The sequence below is a fragment of the Nycticebus coucang genome, chromosome 2 (genome assembly GCF_027406575.1).
Source record: "Nycticebus coucang isolate mNycCou1 chromosome 2, mNycCou1.pri, whole genome shotgun sequence".
Lineage (NCBI taxonomy): Eukaryota > Metazoa > Chordata > Mammalia > Primates > Lorisidae > Nycticebus > Nycticebus coucang.
Genome location: NC_069781.1, coordinates 145538608 through 145555307, shown reverse-complemented (window position 1 = coordinate 145555307; position 16700 = coordinate 145538608). Strand labels below are relative to the sequence as shown.

General features: G+C 49.4%; 1 protein-coding gene and 1 long non-coding RNA gene across 2 annotated transcripts in view; both read right to left on the bottom strand.

Annotated features, from left to right (window-relative positions):
• GPT2 (glutamic--pyruvic transaminase 2) overlaps positions 1-2556 on the bottom strand; it is a 38328-nt gene extending 35772 nt beyond the window's left edge. Inside the window, exon 1 of the mRNA XM_053582085.1 lies at positions 2169-2556. Coding sequence (XP_053438060.1) covers positions 2169-2408 — 240 coding nt within the window. The 5' untranslated portion in view covers positions 2409-2556. The remainder of the gene's footprint in view (positions 1-2168) is intronic.
• An 8332-nt stretch (positions 2557-10888) lies between these two features.
• Positions 10889-16700, bottom strand: part of LOC128579872 (uncharacterized) — a 61378-nt gene continuing 55566 nt past the window's right edge. Inside the window, exons 2-3 of the long non-coding RNA XR_008378293.1 lie at positions 14190-14287; positions 10889-11025 (exon numbers count right to left, since the gene is read on the bottom strand). This is a non-coding gene — a long non-coding RNA (uncharacterized LOC128579872). The remainder of the gene's footprint in view (positions 11026-14189; positions 14288-16700) is intronic.

Here is a 16700-nt window from a genome sequence, read left to right as displayed (position 1 = left end):
TTGTGCCAGTCCCCAAATCCATGCCTCCCAATAAAGTAAGGGAAAAAGAGTAGGTTAAGGAAGAACTGCAAGGTCTGTTCAAAGCTCCTTTTAACTGCAGCTCATTCTAAGTGCTGCTGCAGTGCACAACAGGATCTGAAAAGCTGAGACGGGTTCGCCCCACTTTTGGACCTGCTATTAGGGAGAAGCAGGCCCTCACAGAGAGCGCAGAGCTGGGGCAGGAGGGGAACTCTTCCTGCAAGAGAAGCAATAAGGATGGGGAGTCAGCCCCAAGAGCCTCGTGGAAGTCAAAACACCAGAGCCACATGTCCAGCCAACACCCCATGCTATTAGCAGAGCACCTGGTGAAGTGACTCTGCAGGCAGCACAAATCCTGACACTGGGGTCATCTGAGATCCCCGTGGACATTTTCAAATGGACAAGGAGGAAAAACTCTCAGGGTGGAGTAGAATCCTGGGCTAACCAGGATACTCCCCCTCTATTTATACAGTAGCGAAACTGAGGCCTCAGACTGTCACACAAGACTCCAGTCCACCTTTTCTGTCCCATTTGCCTCCCACATCCCTCTAGCAGACAGTGTTCTACTAACAGCACCAGCCCTCTTTCCCAAATGCCCACAACTTCCCAACCTCCTGCCTTTGCTCACAGCACTGCTCCCACTTGGCATGCTCTCGCATTTTCTGCCTGCTAAAGAACTGGGGGAGCGGGGACGTCAAGTCAGCCCTCCTCTGTCCTCATCATCTTCACACTTTATGGAGCCAATGAGGAAGGTGCCATTTAGCAAGAGGTAGAGGTAATTCCTTCACACCCTGCCAGCCCTGGAAATCAGCTGTAACTTGATAAACCAGGAACACTTTAATCCCAGCTTTGTTTTAGCAGTCTGTTGCCTCAAGGAGGGACAGCTCCAGCCTGCTAGATACCAACAAGAATCTAAGCAGTAAAAACCATGTTCTCTGCCCCTGGCCCACCTCTGTGCCAGGGAGGCACAGAAATGGAGCCAGCCTTATCTGGGCCAAGCTTTAAACGTATCCCTGCAAGGAGTCAGCAGGAGCACTGGACTGTGACTTGTCCAGCAGTTTTGAGTCAGCAGAACTGGGTGTCCCAACAAGGTGTCAGCAGGCCATGAGTTCACGGAACCCCCAAAGTCCCCATGGGAAAGACCCAAGTGACTTGGACCCCTGAGGCCTCCTTCCAGCACTCAAGGAACACTAACTGACCACTTGACCCTGAGACCCTGCCATCTGGTACCTCCAAGAGCAGTTCAAGGAGCAGCCCCCACCCCTCCATTCCCATTCTGGGCCAGACCTATCTTGAGTAAGCAGCTGGGTAGCTGGGCAACTACTTTATCGGCTTCTTACAAATCTTAGGAGTGTTTATTTTTTTCGAAAACCCCTCTTGACTCTACTTTCTGAATTTCACCCAGGTCAGAAATGGGACAACTCTTACACCCACCCCAGCCACCCTGGCCGTGGAGAGGCTGAAATCTCTCCTGGCTGTGTCACTTTACGTGAAACTATGAACTTAAGCCAAGATTGCGGTCATCCAGACAGCCAAAGTGAAGAAAGTCCCAGGGCCATCTGGGTGACTGTCCTCAAAGAAGGGGTGGGCCACTCAATGCTTCGGAGGGGCCTTAAGGAAGGAATTCTGCTCACCCTCCTCCATACCCCACTCGTGTCAGACTCAAGACTGGCAAAGACCCTGAAGGTCTCAGGCAGAGAAAAGGCTTGGGGACAAACCCAGCTCTCCCGAGGGCCTCCCCACACCCCCAGAGCGGTTTCCCTCACTATCCAGGTCCACCCCTTCTTCGTTTTACATTCGTCAAAGCACTTATTATTCGCTGACTGGAGCGCTCCTGTTTATTTTATTCGCTTGTTTTCCTCCCTGCAGCGGATTTTGGGTTTACCCGGGTAGGACAGGCACACAGCGTGCAGTGCCCGGCAGCTCGGCCGCTCAACAATCGACGAATTCAGCTCAACAAGTGAACCGTGTTTGAGGCCTCAGTTCGCGCCGGGTGCTGGGCACTGGTAGATGAAGGGGGGAAGCAGCGCGCTCCTGGTTTCAGCCGCGCTCAGCTGAACTGAGGAGCTACCGGGGTGTGTGTGTGTGTGTGTGTGTGAGAAGGTCGGCAGGTCTGCGCCCCGAGCCTTCCCGGGCCCGCCCGCGCTCACCCGCTGCAGCTCCAGCTCGATCTCGCCGGCCTTGAGCACGATGGGTCCCCGCACCGCGTACTCCACCGCCTTCACCTGCGGGTTCATGGACTCCAGCGTGAGGATGCGCTCGCGCTGGCTGCGCTCCGGCCGCTCCTGCACCGCTGAGGCCTCGGCGGCCGCGCTGCTGCGACTCCGGCCCCAGGGGCCCGGGGTCCGGGGGCCGTAGCCCCGCCGGACCAGCGCCGCCGCCCGCTGCATCGCGCCTGCGGAGGGAAACCTTGGCACAAAAAGAGAAAAGGGACACGTCGCTCACAGCTCAGGGCGGGCACCCGTCCCGCCACAAGCCCAGCTAAGGGCTCTTTCAGCGAGCGGTGCCACCCTGGCTCCGGGACCGGGCGCCCATCCCCCGGCCACCGGGAACCCCGGCGCCGCCGCAGCACCGGAGCGCGGCACAACCGGGCTCCGCAAAGCCTGCGCTCAGTGCACGCACGCGGCGTGTCCGCAGCCGCCCGGCAGCCCTCAGCTGCATCCCGCGCCGCCCGGCCCCCGCGCGCGCACGCTCACCGCCCCGAGCCCGCCCCCCGCGCGCGCACGTTCACCTCCCAAGCCCGCCCCGCGCGCGTCGCCTGCCGGGCCTCGTAGTTCTCAGGGCCGCTCCTACCAGGCGCCGGGCCTCAGCTGAACTACATGGCCCATGGGGCCCTGCGCGGGGCCGGGCGGGGGCCGGGCCGGGGCCGGGCGGGAGGCGGGAGCCGGCGTCTGGTTCTGCCCCGGGCTGGGCGGGCTCTTTGTCCCGGCCGTGGGGATTGGGACCCGGGAGGGGCCGGGCGGAGGCGGTCCTCTGTGCCGCGTGCGCGAATCGAGAGCAGTTTCTCCCTGGAGGTGCGCCCCGCCTCCCTCCGCCTCCACCTCCCAGCACCTGCCGGGACACCGGCTTCGACATTGTGCAGTCTTCGCCCCGAGTTTCATCATCAGGGCCAGAGGGTGCCAGCGGCCGACCAGTGGGGGCCGGTAGGAAGTGGGAGTCAGGAGCCAGGGACTTGAGGGTGCCACCCTGAGCCCTTCTGAACGCCAGTTTCTTTGTCAGCGAAACAGGCATCTGTCCACAGCCTTAGCCTAAGAGTTGTAGTGAGAATTAAAGGACCATATACTAGGTGGTCAGACTTCTGTCCCCTCCAGCGGAAACAGTCCCCCACTTGCATCGCTCCTGTTTTATTTCCTACCCTGCATCTGAAATTATCTGGTCTGGAGACTTTTTACAGGCTACCTCCTCCCTGCCGGGGGCACTGTCTTTCTGGTTTGTAGTATTCACAGCATCTCTAACAGTTCCTGGCACATAGTAGGCGCTCAGAACATATTTATGGAAAATCAGTGCTGAGCAGAAGGTAGCTATTATTTTTGGCAAACATAACTCCAGGCAAAAGACTTCCTGGCTCACCCAGAGCCAAAGAAGGGGTGGTGCAGGATGGTGCAAAGAGCTGGGACAGAAGATACCTGGGCTAGTGGGGCACGAAATTGACAGGTTGGGGAGGGGTCACATCTTTCTCGGCCTCAGATCCTCCCCCATGTGCAAAATAAATTGGATTAAATGGTCTCTTAAGACCCCTTCCCCCCCCTTTTTTTCTTTTGAGACAGAGTCTCACTATGTCGCCTTGGGTAGAGTGCCATGGCCTCACAGCTGACAACAACCTCTAACCTTGAGCTTAAGCGATCCTCTTGCCTCAGCCTTCTGAGTAACTGGGACTACAGGCGCCCGGCTATTTTTCTTTTGTTGCGGTTGTCATTGTTTAGCTGGCCCAGGCTGGGTTCGAACCCACCAGCCTCGATGTATGTGACCCCTTGCCCTTCTTAACAATAGGAGTCTGGGTGTTTTCAGGCAGAAAATCAGGCCAGAGCTCCCATACTCCAACACACACACACACACACACACACACACACACACACACATCACATCAGTGTGTGAGAGTTAGGGATGAGAAGCACTTAATAAACACAGCAGAGAGAGAACATAGGTGCTCTCTCCACCTCTAAAACATGCTTAACTTTGACCTGCACATGATATAGGCCCCTTGCTGCCCACGCATGGTCAGTGCACTATGTCCTTGCACTTTTCTCCCATGTCTCTCTCTCATGGGAGAAAGTAGCTGGGACTGTGGGTTGAATGTACACAATTGCACACAGCCACTTACTGCGGGTCTCACTTTGACCACATGGGCCTTTGTGAAGCCTGTTCTCCAATATGTACAACTACCTCATGGGGCTGCAGAGAAGGTTCAATAAGGGAACTTTGGGTGGGGTGCAGTGGCTCATATCTGTAATCCCAGCACTCTGAGCAGCCAAGGCAGGAAGATCCCTTGAGCTCAGGAGTTCCAGACCAGCCTGAGCAGGACAGAGATCCCATCTCTACTAAAAATAGAAAAACTAGCCAGGCATTATGGTGGGCGCCTGTAGTCCCAGCTTACTAGGGAGGCTGAGACAGGAGGATAAGCCCAGGAGTCTGAGGATGCAGTGAGCTATGATGTCATGGCACTCTACCAAGGGGCAACAAAGTAAAACTCTGTCTAAAATAAATAAATAAATAAATAAAAATAGATTGCCAATAAAGAGGGAGGAAGGGTGGGGAGAACAGCAGAAACCAAAGACATCTCTGAGTATTTCTGTGTGGGTTAACTGTCTTGACCAACTGAGGGCTCTGAAAAGTTATTTGAGCTTCTCATTTACTGGGTCCACCCCCTGCACCTGTATCCACACTATCTCCTTCCCAGCCTCTATCTCAATGGCCAGGTATTCAGTCTCCAGGTAAAAAAGTCTCCCACAGTGAGTTTAGTATATCTCCACTGTCTTCAATATCATTATCACCTGCTTTGCCCAGTTGTGCTCTCTCCACCTCTAAAACATGCTTAACTTTGACCTGCACATGATATAGGCCCCTTGCTGCCCACGCATGGTCAGTGCACTATGTCCTTGCTTTGTCTCTGACACTGACAGTAGGGACAGGAACTGGGAGGGAGGGCTTAGAGGGGTGATCACAAATCTATTTGTACAACTGGGGAAAACACGCAGCACACAACTCATTTACGTAGGCTCCCATGTCATCATTGTAAAAAAGAAAAACAAGTAGGGTGGTGCCTGTGGCTCAGTGAGTAGGGCATTGGCCCCATATACCAAGGGTTATGTGTTCAAACCTGGCCCCCACCAAACTGCAACAAAAAAATAGCCAGGCGTTGTGGCAAGCGCTTGTAGTCCCAGCTACTTGGGAGTCTGAGGCAAGAGAACCGCCTAAGCCCAAGAGTTGGAGGTTGCTGTGAGCAGTGTGACACTATGGCACTCTACTGAGGGTGATAAAGTGAGACTCTGTCTCTACAAAAAAAAAAAAAAGTAGTTTTCCTAATATGTCCTCTGCCAATGTGTCATTTTGAGAATGTATAAGAAAAAAGCTCCTGGGCGGCGCCTGTGGCTAAAGGAGTAGGGCGCTGGTCCCATATGCTGGAGGTGGCGGGTTCAAACCCAGCCCCGGCCAAAAACCAAAAAAAAAAAAAAGAAAAAAGCTCCTTTGCTTTCCTGTGAATCTCACTTTACACTTTGCAAAGCACTTTCTTGTCCGTAAGTACAGGCAGTATTATCCCCGCTTCACGGATGAGGCTCAGAGAGGCTAAGTGACCTGTTCAGGTAGCACAAGGGAGTGGAGAGCAGGAATCATGGTTCCTAACCCAGTGCTACAGCCCACGCATGTGGGGACCAATGCTCATAGCCTTCTCAGTGTGGAAATTTGAACTGCCTGTTGCAATGCACTGAGCTTTCCAAAAGTTTTTGGATAGGAAGGGAAGAAGGTGAGGGGTCACAGTGTGTGACGCATCTCTTGGGAGTGGGACATAATTATAAAAGGGACTTTGCCTAACAAATGCAAACAGTGTAACCTGGTTCTTTGTACCCTCAATGAATCCCTAAAAATAAAAAAAGAAAAAAGAAAAGAAAAGTTTTTGGATAGTACTTGCGGTGAGGATGGTGGTAAGAGCATGAACTTCTCTTTCATTTTTCTCTCCAAGCCAGGTGGGGGTGGGTAGGAGTAGGCTTCTAAATATTAACAATAGGCTTGGGGCCTGTAGCTCAGCTGCTAGGACGACAGTCACATACACTGGAGCTGGCAGGTTGGAATCCAGCCCAGGCCAACTACAACCAAAAAATAGCTGGGTGTTGTGATGGGCGCATGTAGTCCCAGCTACTTGGGAGGCTGAGGCAAGAGAATCTTCTAAGCCTAAGAGCTGGAGGTTGCTGTGAGCTGTGATGCCATAGCACCCTACCGAGGGCCATAAAGTGAGAGTGTCTCAAAAAAAAAAAAGTAGGGCTGGGCGGCGCCTGTGGCTCAGTGAGTAGGGCGCCGGCCCCATATGCCGAGGGTGGCGGATTCAAACCCAGCCCCGGCCAAACTGCAACAACAATAACAAAAAATAGCCGGGCGTTGTGGCAGGCGCCTGTAGTCCCAGCTGCTCGGGAGGCTGAGACAAGAGAATCGCGTAAGCCCAAGAGTTAGAGGTTGCTGTGAGCCGTGTGACGCCACGGCACTCTACCCGAGGGCGGTACAGTGAGACTCTGTCTCTACAAAAAAAAAAAAAAAAAGTAGGGCCGTGCCTGTGACTCAGTGGGTAGGGCGCTGGCCCCATATACCAAGGGTGGAGGGTTTGAGCCTGGTCCCAGCCAAACTGCAACAAAAAAATAGCCAGGCATTGTGGCGGGCGCCTGTGGTCCCAGCTACTTGGGAGGCTGAGGCCAGAGAATCACCTAAGCCCAAGAGTTGGAGGTTGCTGTGAGCTGTGACACCACAGCACCCTACTGAGGGCGATAAAGTGAGATTCTGTCTCTAAAAATAAATAAATATTAACAGTAAAACCTGATAGGGTTTACATGTGTGGCCCCTCCAAATCTTATGTTGAAATTTAACCCCCCGTATTGGATGTTGTGACTCCTGGGAGGTATTCTGGTTATAAGGGTGGATCTCTCTCTCTCTCTCTCTTTTTTCTTTTTTTCAGTTTTTGGCTGGGGCTGGGTTTGAACCCACCACCTCCGGCATATGGGGCTGATGCCCTACTCCTTTGAGCCACAGGCACCGCCTCGGGTGGATCTCTTAAGAATGGCTTGGTGCCCTCAAGTGAGTTCTCACCTTATTAGCTCACAAAGAGTTAGTTCTTAAAGGAGCCTGCACCACCCTCTCTGTTCTTTTTCCAGCCGTGTGACACACCTGCTCCCCTTTCACCTTCCTCCTTGATTAGAAGCTCCCTGAAGCCCTCATCAGAAACAGATCCTGGCATGATGCTTCTTGTACAGTCTGCATAATTGTGAGCCAAATAAAACTCTTTTATCTACATTAGTACATTGCCCAGCCTCGGGTATTTTCTTGATAGCAGTGCAAAGCAGATAGAAACAAAGGCTGATTGAAATGACCATGAGCGCCTTCCCTGTAAGCTGGATAAGAGCTCTTAAAATACACCACCAGGAGAGTCATATGTTCCCAAGACATGATATCCATCTTCATTCCTTAATCCAACAAGTTTTTCTTGGGCACCTACCACTGGGTAGGTGAAGTTCATCTCATAAAACGACAAAGTTTTATGAGAGCTCAGAGGTCTGAGCAAAGGTTTCCCAGATGAAGCGGCCTGTGAGCTGTCTCTCTGCCCTCCCTGGAAGGGTAAGAAACAGCAGTGCTGGCCAGTGTGGTGTTGCCTGCCTGTGGTGCAGTTGTGCCCTAACGTAAGGAGCCTGCACTCAGCCACCGGCACAGCACAGTCCAGAAGGGGCCACTGCTCCAGAGCTCCCCAGCCGGTTGCCTGAGGATTTTTCAAGACTACAGCAGTTTTCTTTCCCTGCCCCATCCTGCTTTCTCCTACTTCCTCTTTTCTTTTTTCTTTCTCTCTCCCTCCCGCCCCCACCCGCATCCCCAGACCAAGTCTCACTGTCACTCTGTTGTCCAGGCAGCCTACCTCACAGCAACCTCAAACTCCTGGGCTTAAGTGATCCTCCTGCCTCAGTCTCCTGAGTAGCTGGGACTACAGGTGCTCACCACAAACACCCAGCTAATTTTTCTATTTTTAGTGGAGATGGGGTCTCGCTCTTGCTCAGACTGGTCTCAAACTGTGAGTTCAAGCAATCCTCGCACCTCAGCCTCCCAGAGGACTGGGATTGCAGGTTGAGCCGCCATACTGCATCTCCCACTTCCTCTTGTAGGAGTTATTCCCTAACATCCAAATTGCACCTCCCACCCAACCTCAGTGCCAGTGGTGAGTGAGATGGACAGTTTTCCAGACCTGGGACGGATGAGAGATCTGAAAAACTCTAGGAAGGCTAGAGTGATTGCAAGGCAATTAAGGATGACGGGAATAGAGGACAGGGGCCAGAGAGAACAGTCACAGGTTGGGACAGGAAGGCCACGGCCTCTAGGTAGAATTTTGGGTCTTCACCCTAAGAATGATTGGAAGCCTCTGGAAAGCTTCGTGTAAGGAGTGACATGATCAGATTTGTTTTAAATTTTGCTGCATGGAGGATGTGGGAAGGATAAATGTGGTACCAACAAGGCCTGATGTTGGCCTAGATAAGGGGGCACGCGGGCGGTGCCTGTGGCTCAGTGAGTAGGACGGCAGCCCCATATACTGAGGGTGGCCGGTTCAAACCCGGCCCTGGCCAAACTGCAACAAAAAAATAGCTGGGCGTTGTGGCAGGCACCTGTAGTCCCAGCTACTCAGGAGGCTGAGGCAAGAGAATTGGCTAAGCCCAAGGGCTGGAGGTTGCTGTGAGCTGTGATGCCATGGCACTCTACCGAGGGCGACAAAGTAAGACTCTGTCTCTAAAAAGATAAAAAAATAAAAAAAGGGGTGAGTGTGGAATGGGAAGTAGACTCCCACCTCCCCAGTACCTAGCCTGTTACCTGGCTCACAGGTTCCCTGCAAATTGTTGTTGAATGAATGAGGAAGCAGATTCTGCTAGGCCCCTTTTCTCGAGGTATTTGCAGTCCAGCAGATGAGCGGGGCATGGTAAGTGTGGTAAAGGTGGCCCCTAGAGTACAAGACCATACAGTCCCTAGAGGCCATTCATGAACAACCACAGGGCAGAGCAGAAAGTGAGAGAGCCTTCTGAGAAGAGCTGATAGGCACTGTGGGCACAGCTAACCTCCCAGACTACCAGATTATGCTTGGGCTGAGTGTTTGGGTGATTCTCTCAAAGGCAACTTAGTCCCGTACTCACAAGAACACTTGGGAAGACCAGGAGAAATTAGTGGGCTCTTAAGAATCAAATGCCTTGGCTCATGGTCTAGGGCAGGCGTCCTCAAACTTTTTAAACAGGGGGCCAATTCTCTGTCCCTCAGACCATTGGAGGGCTGGACTATAGTTTAAAAAAAAAACTATGAATAAATTCCTATGCACACTGCACATATCTTATTTTGAAGTAAAAAAACAAAACGGGAGCAAATACAATCACACTGCCTCATGTGGCCCACGGGCTGCAGTTTGAGGACCCCTGGTCTGGGGTAGTGATTCAAAAGTGTCCAAGGATCACCTGAGTGTTTGCTTACAATGCAGATTCCAGAGTCTTGCCTCAGACTTGAGGGTTCTGAAATTCCAGTGGTGGTTTGGCCCAGGAATTTTCCTTTAATCAGGATCCTGATGTACACTAAATTTTCAGAAACACAGGGACAGGACCAGGCTGGGCTTGTCACAGTGGGGAGAACCCAGATCAGGAAGGTCTCTGAATTCTTCCAAATTTGTAATTAATCCCGTGTGTGATCCAGGCCATTCCCCATTTCAGCTTTAGCCCCCTTGTATGCAGAACTGCCTACATTTCTTCTTGATTTCCGAGTTCTTTGCTCTTCTGAGAACCTTGAAGAGCAAATCAAGGTACTCAGCCTCCTGAGAACCTTGCAAATCGACCAATTTTCTTGGTCACTTCTGCAAGCTCTGCTCATTGAGCCTAGGACCCCTCATCTGTCAGAGAGAGTGACAACAGTTCCTGCTTCTGAGGGTTGCTGAGAGGATTAGAGATAATATTTTTAAATTTTCTTTTTCTTTCTTTCTTTCTTTTTTTTTTTTTTTTTTTTGCGACAAAGCCTCAAGCTGTTGCCCTGGGTAGAGTGCCGTGGCATCACAGCTCATAGCAACCTCCAACTCCTGGGCCTAAGCGATTCTTCTGCCTCCACCTCCCAAGTAGCTTGGGACTACAGGAGCCCGCCACAATGCCCGGCTGTTTTTTGGTTGCAGCCGTCATTGTTGTTTGGTGGCCCGGGCTGGATTCGAATCTGCCAGTTCAGGCATATGTGGCTGGTGCCTTAGCCGCTTGAGCCACAGGCGCTGAGCCTTAAATTTTATTTTATTTATGGAAATTTGGGTAGATTAAAAAATCTGAAAGGATAAACAGTTATTTTAGGAAAAATTCAAACTGTGTTTTTTCTCTGCTCTCACATTAATAAGAACATCTGTGACCAAATATGTCCTTTTTTTCCACCTACCAACAAGCAGTGGACAGTAGCTGGGTGTCCTCCAATTCAACTTTGACACCATTGACCTAAAGACAGTGGTAGACCCCATGGGGTGAGGGAGCAGAACCCAAGATGTGTCCCTCCCTTCAGACATCAGTCACAAGCCTGAGGCCCCCCAAAACTTATATCCAGCTGGTTTCAAATTGGAGTTCTCATAACTCCCTCTGTTAATTTGCTGGAGCAGCTTGCAGAACTCAGGGAAACACCTACCTTTGCTGGTTTGTTATCTAGGACACAGATGAAGAGATGTACAGGGCATGATGTGGTAAAGCGGCACAGAGCCTCCACATCCTCCCTGCTGGGTCACCCTCCAGGAGCCTCTTCGTGTTCAGCTGTCCAGAAGTTCTCCAGGACCTGTTGTTTGAGGTTTTTATGGTGGTGTCATTACATAGGCATGATTGGCAACCATGTAGAAATGTGACTGGTCCAAAAGCGCATGATCTAAACCCAGTAGGGCCTGTTCGGACTTTCCTTGGCCTCCATTGTAACATTCCATTCTTCTAGGGGATGGGGTAAGACCCACTCAGGGATGAGAGTCTCTTGATTACAATCAGATTAGAGTCCTGCCTTGGGCAGGTGAAAGGAGGTCAGGGGAAGGTCAGGGAGAGAGATTCTGTTTTATGAGACCTGTTCCTGAGGGCTAAAGTTTCCCAATGTTACAGCAAAGACAAGGCCTGTAGGAGTTAGGGACTGTGGCTTAAGGTATTTTCAAAGTTTTAAGAAATAATACATTTTAATGGCGGTGCCTGTAGCTCAGTGAGTGGGGCGCCGGCCCCATATACCGAGGGTGGCGAGTTCAAACCCGGCCCTGGCCAAACTGCAACAAAAAATAGCTGGGCATTGTGGCGGGCGCCTGTAGTCCCGGCTACTTGGGAGGCTGAGGCAAGAGAATGGCTTAAGCCCAGGAGTTGGAGGAGTTGGAGGTTGCTATGAACTGTGTTACCAAGGGCAACAAAGTAAGACTCTGTCTCAAAAAAAAAAAAAAAGAAAAGAAAAGAAAAAAGAAATAATACATTTTAAAATTAATAAAAATTAATCTTAAAAAATAAGCACAGGGGTCGCAGCCTCCCCCAACTCCACCCCCGACCCCTCTTGGACCATGTTTCTGGGTCCTGAGCAAACTCCCCACAACTAGAACACCAAAGCTCCACCCAGTGGGGAGCAGGGCTTTGGTCCCTGCCCTGCCGGAACACCTTGTGCATCCTTAGGGAAAATTAAACAAAGATATCCAGCATCTCAGGAAAGGAACAGCGGTCTATGTTGGGCATCTGTACACAGGAGGGCAGTGTTCCTGCAAGCCACTGGAGGAGTCGGGATTTGCCCAGGCACACGGTCCATCACACGGTGGGGACAGTGGGGCTGGACATGGTGGCTCAGGCCTCATCATCCTAGCACTTTGGGAGGCAGTGGTGGGAGGATCAAAGGAGGCCAGGAGCTCAAGGCCAAGGACAAGCAACACAGGGGGACCCCGTCTTAAAAAATAAGCACAGTAGGCAGCACCAATAGCTCAGTGGGTAGGGGGTCAGCCACATACACTGAGGCTGGTGGGTTCAAGCCCAGCCTGGGACACCTAAACAACAATGACAACTTAGCCGGGCGTTGTGGCGGGCGCCTATAGTCCCAGCTACTCGGGAGGCTGAGGCAAGAGAATCGCTTAAGCCCAGGAGTTGGAGGTTGCTGTAAGCTGTGTGAGGCCATGGCACTCTACCCAGGGCCATAAAGTGAGACTCTGTCTCTACAAAAAAAAAAAAAAACAATGACAACTGCAACAAAAAAATATCCAGGCATTGTGGTGGGTGCCTGTAGTCCCAGTTACTTGGGAGACTGAGGCAAGAGAATTGCTTGAGCCCAAGAGGTTGCCATGAGCTAAGACACCAAGGCACTCTACTGAGGGCGACATAGTGAGACTCTGTCTCCAAAAAAAAAACAAAAACAAAAACAATAAGCATAGTATTGCTATATGATCTAGCAATTCCTTCTCAGGGTGTATATACAAAAGAATCAAGCAACCAAAAAATAGCCGGGCGTTGTGGTGGGTGCCTGTAGTCCCAGCTACTTGGGAAGCAGAGGCAGGAGACCCACTGGAGCCCAGGAGTTGGAGGTTGCTGTGAGCTGTGATGCCACAGCACTCTACCCAAGGTGACAGCTTAAGGCTCTGTCTCAAAAAAAAAAAAAAAATCAAAAGCCAGACTCATAGCGGCATTATCACAGTGGCCAAAGGAGAAAGCTGTCCAAATGTCCACTGACAGATGAACAGATGAATGAAACATGGAGCACACATACAAGGGAATATTAATTGGCAGTAAGAAAAGAAATTCTGACACATACTATGACATAGGTGAAACTTAAGGATGTTTGTTAAGTGAAATATCAGACACAAAAGAACAAATATTTTATGAGTCCACTTCCATGAGGTACCTGGAGTAGGCAAATTCATAGAGACAGAAATTAGAGGTTAAGGAGAATGGGCAGTTAATAGTTTCAGTTTGGGACAATGAAAACTTTTTACAGATGAATGGTGGTGATGGTTGCACAATAATGTGAATATATTTAATGCCACTGAAATGTATACCCAAAATAATTAAAATGGTAAATTTTATGTATATTTTCCACATTTAAACAATGAACAAGGATTCCCTGTATAATGCAAGATAAATGTAGAAGGAAAACAATGTAAATCTCAAGAATTTTTTTTTTTGGGGGGGATACAAAGTCTCACTTTGTTGCCCCGGTAGAATGCTGTGATGCCATAGCTCACAGGAACCTCAAACTCCTGGGCCCAAGCGATCCTCTTGCCTCCATGAGTAGCTGGGACTACAGATGTCCATCACAATGCCTGGCTATTTTTAGAGACAGGGTCTCGCTCTTGCTCAGGCTGGTCTCGAATTTATGAGCTCAGGCGATCAGCCCACTGCAGCCTCCCAGAGTGCTGGAATTACAGGTGTGAGCCACCACACCCAGCCTTCTCTTTGCATTTTTTATTTTTAATTTAGGCTCAAATTTTTAGGAGGTTATAGAAATTTCAATGAGATCCCACCTGCTCTGAGTCTCTTGGAAGCAAATCATTGCCCCTTTAACAACCAAATATTAGTTGAGGTGTGGTAATAGCCAGGAGGTGTGTATCAGAAAGCTTTGAACATGACTTGCAAAGTGGGTTAAAGATGAACTTGTGATACTAAGCTAAGCTACACATAGACAACTGGCATGTTGAAAACTTATGTGATTTATGGATACTGAAATTGAATAAGGATATTTTACAAAAATGTTATTCACCATTCAGTATTGCATTAATAACATTTCAAAGTAGAGGTGGGGATGTTTCAATCTTAGCAACCCACCTAAGGAAGTCCAGGCAGCATTGGAGAATAGAGAGAAAGGTAGAGGAGTGAGGGAGAAAGAACGATTGTATGAGCTTCATGAACAAATAGAGCCTTTCATTTGGGGCATGTTTGTTTTTCCACATCCTTGATTTCTTGTTTCCTGGTCTCACAGAGATATGAGGGCGCTTTAACTTTTACCTGTGCATGGAGGACATGTAGGAATGATTTCAGAAGCAGTCCACAGGGCCGGTAGAGAATCCTTAGCAATGAGCTCAGTGACTTCAGCTATTGAGTGCCTGAAAACACAGACAAAAAAAGCAATGGCTATAATCAATATTTCCAGTTGATTTACTTGTCAAGTTTTCATGGCTATATATTTCCATAAAGCCACAGATTCTTTAATCTAGCAAAGTTCATGGAATAGTTTTGGGACTTAGAAACATAGGAGAGAGAGACAGAGCAAGATGGCGGCCGAGTAACAGCTGCCTTGCATCTGGGCACCGTGAGTCTGGGGAGATAGGACTCCAGGCATCTCTGGCTGGTGGGATCTGCCTATCATCACCCCTGTGAGGATACAGGGAGTCAGCGAGAGACTTCTGGACCCCAAGAGGAGGACTAAAACAGTGGAAAAACGGCAAGTGGTTGTGTGTGTTCAATCCGTCTAAACCCTCCCGCAACTGTAAGTTCAGTAGCAGTGAGACTGCAAACCAGAAAGGCCTTACCTGTGAACTGTTTTGGTGTCTTTGGACTTGGCACTCAGTTGAACTGCCTTGGGGAGAGCCTGAGTGGGAGTGCGGAGAAATTTGGCCATTGTCTAGGGCCCCAGTCTGAGCTGCTGAGCCAGACGGAGCTAATAGTGTTTGGCTGTGGGTTACAGGGAGCCATTGTGAGCGATCTGCCCTGGCAAGCTCCACCCTCAGGGTCGCAGAGCTAGAATCGGGTGGGAGCTGGTAACCCAGCGACCAAGTAGCCTAAGGGTGGGGTCTGAGCCGCCTTGCAGCCCTAACCCTCAGGGGCAGAGTGAGACTGGTTTTGGCACACTGGGTAAGTGGATAGCAACTTCAGCAGCGATTCCAGCGAGAAAGCTGGGAAAGCTTCTGCTCAGCAAGTTTATAAGTTCAAAGTGCCTTTTAAGGTGGGGTGAAGAGAGATTTAGGGTGTCTACCTGCTGGGGTTTGAGAAATCAGCAGCCTACAGTTGTATCAGAACTGTGATTAACATCTCTTACCCCAGAAGACCACGTGTTGCCCAGACAATATTCAATAACATATACATACTGCTTTGTTTTTGGTTGTGTTTTTTTTTCTCCCCCTTGGTTTGGTCGGTTTTTTTGTTTATTTTGATGTTGGTGATGTTGTTTTGTTTTTTAATTTCAACCTTTTCCATACAGATCCTTTTCCTTTCTCAATTTTTCTAGTTTAATTATAATTTCCTATTGCTGCCTTTTTCAATAATTAGAACTTCATTTTTGCTAGTGTTTCTACCACTATTATTGGGTTTTTCACCCAATTTTATCCCGTAAAGTTTTCTGTTTCCTTGTTTTGGTTTGATTTACAGCATTTTTGTCTTTCCTCTCTACTTGGTGGAGGTGGGGTACTGTGTCTGATCAGGTTAGCAAAGAGCTGCTGACCTCAAGGGAACCACCCAACCTCAAGGGCACCCCCAGAAGGTGGGGTTTTTTTTAAGGTTGTGTCAAAGTACCCTACTGTACACCTATATTGCTCTGTCTCCCTCTTTCTGTGCCTCTCTTCTTTTTGTCAATATTCCTTTTACCCACCCCATCTCCTTTCTCTATTTTTCTTTGTTTTTCTTATCACTCGGTCCTCCTTTCTTTCAACCCTTTTTTGCTCTTCAACCTTCTCACCTTTCTGGTCCTGTAACCCTTAGTCCACAGGCACGAGAACTTAAAGAGCAAGAGGAAGTGAAAGGAAAATTAGGGCAAGGAAACAGATAAAAGAAATCACTCATGAGGAAGAATCAGCAGAAAACTCCAGGCAACATGAAGAACCAGTCCAGAACAACCCTACCAAGGGACCCTGAGGTAGCTACTGCAGAGGATTCCACCTATAAGAAATGTTAGGAATGACAGAAAGGGAATTTAGAATGCACATGATGAAAACAATGAAGGAAATGATGGAAACAATGAACGAAACTGCTAATAAAGTGGAAAATAACCAAAAGGAAATATAAAAACAGAATCAAATCAGAGATGAACGATATGAAGAATATAAAAAGGATACAGCAGACCTGAAGGAACTGAAATAGTCAATTAGGGAACTTAAAGATGCAATGGAAAGTATCAGCAACAGGTTAGACCATGCAGAAGAAAGAATTTCAGAGGTAGAAGACAAAGTTCTTGAGATAACTCAGATAGTAAAAGAGGCAGAAAAGAAGAGAGAGAAAGCAGAATGTTCACTGTCAGAATTATGGGACTTTATGAAGCGTTCCAACATATGAGTTATAGGAATTCCAGAAGGGGAAGAAGAATGCCCCAGAGGAATGGAAGCCATACTAGAGAATATTATAAAAGAAAATATCCCAAATATCACCAAAGATTCTGACACACTGCTTTCAGAGGGATATCGGACCCCAGGTCACCTCAACTCTAACCGAGCTTCTCCAAGACACATTGTGATGAACCTGTCCAAAGTCAAGACAAACGAAAAGATTCTGCAAGCTGCCAGGAGTAAGTGGCAGTTGACCTACAGG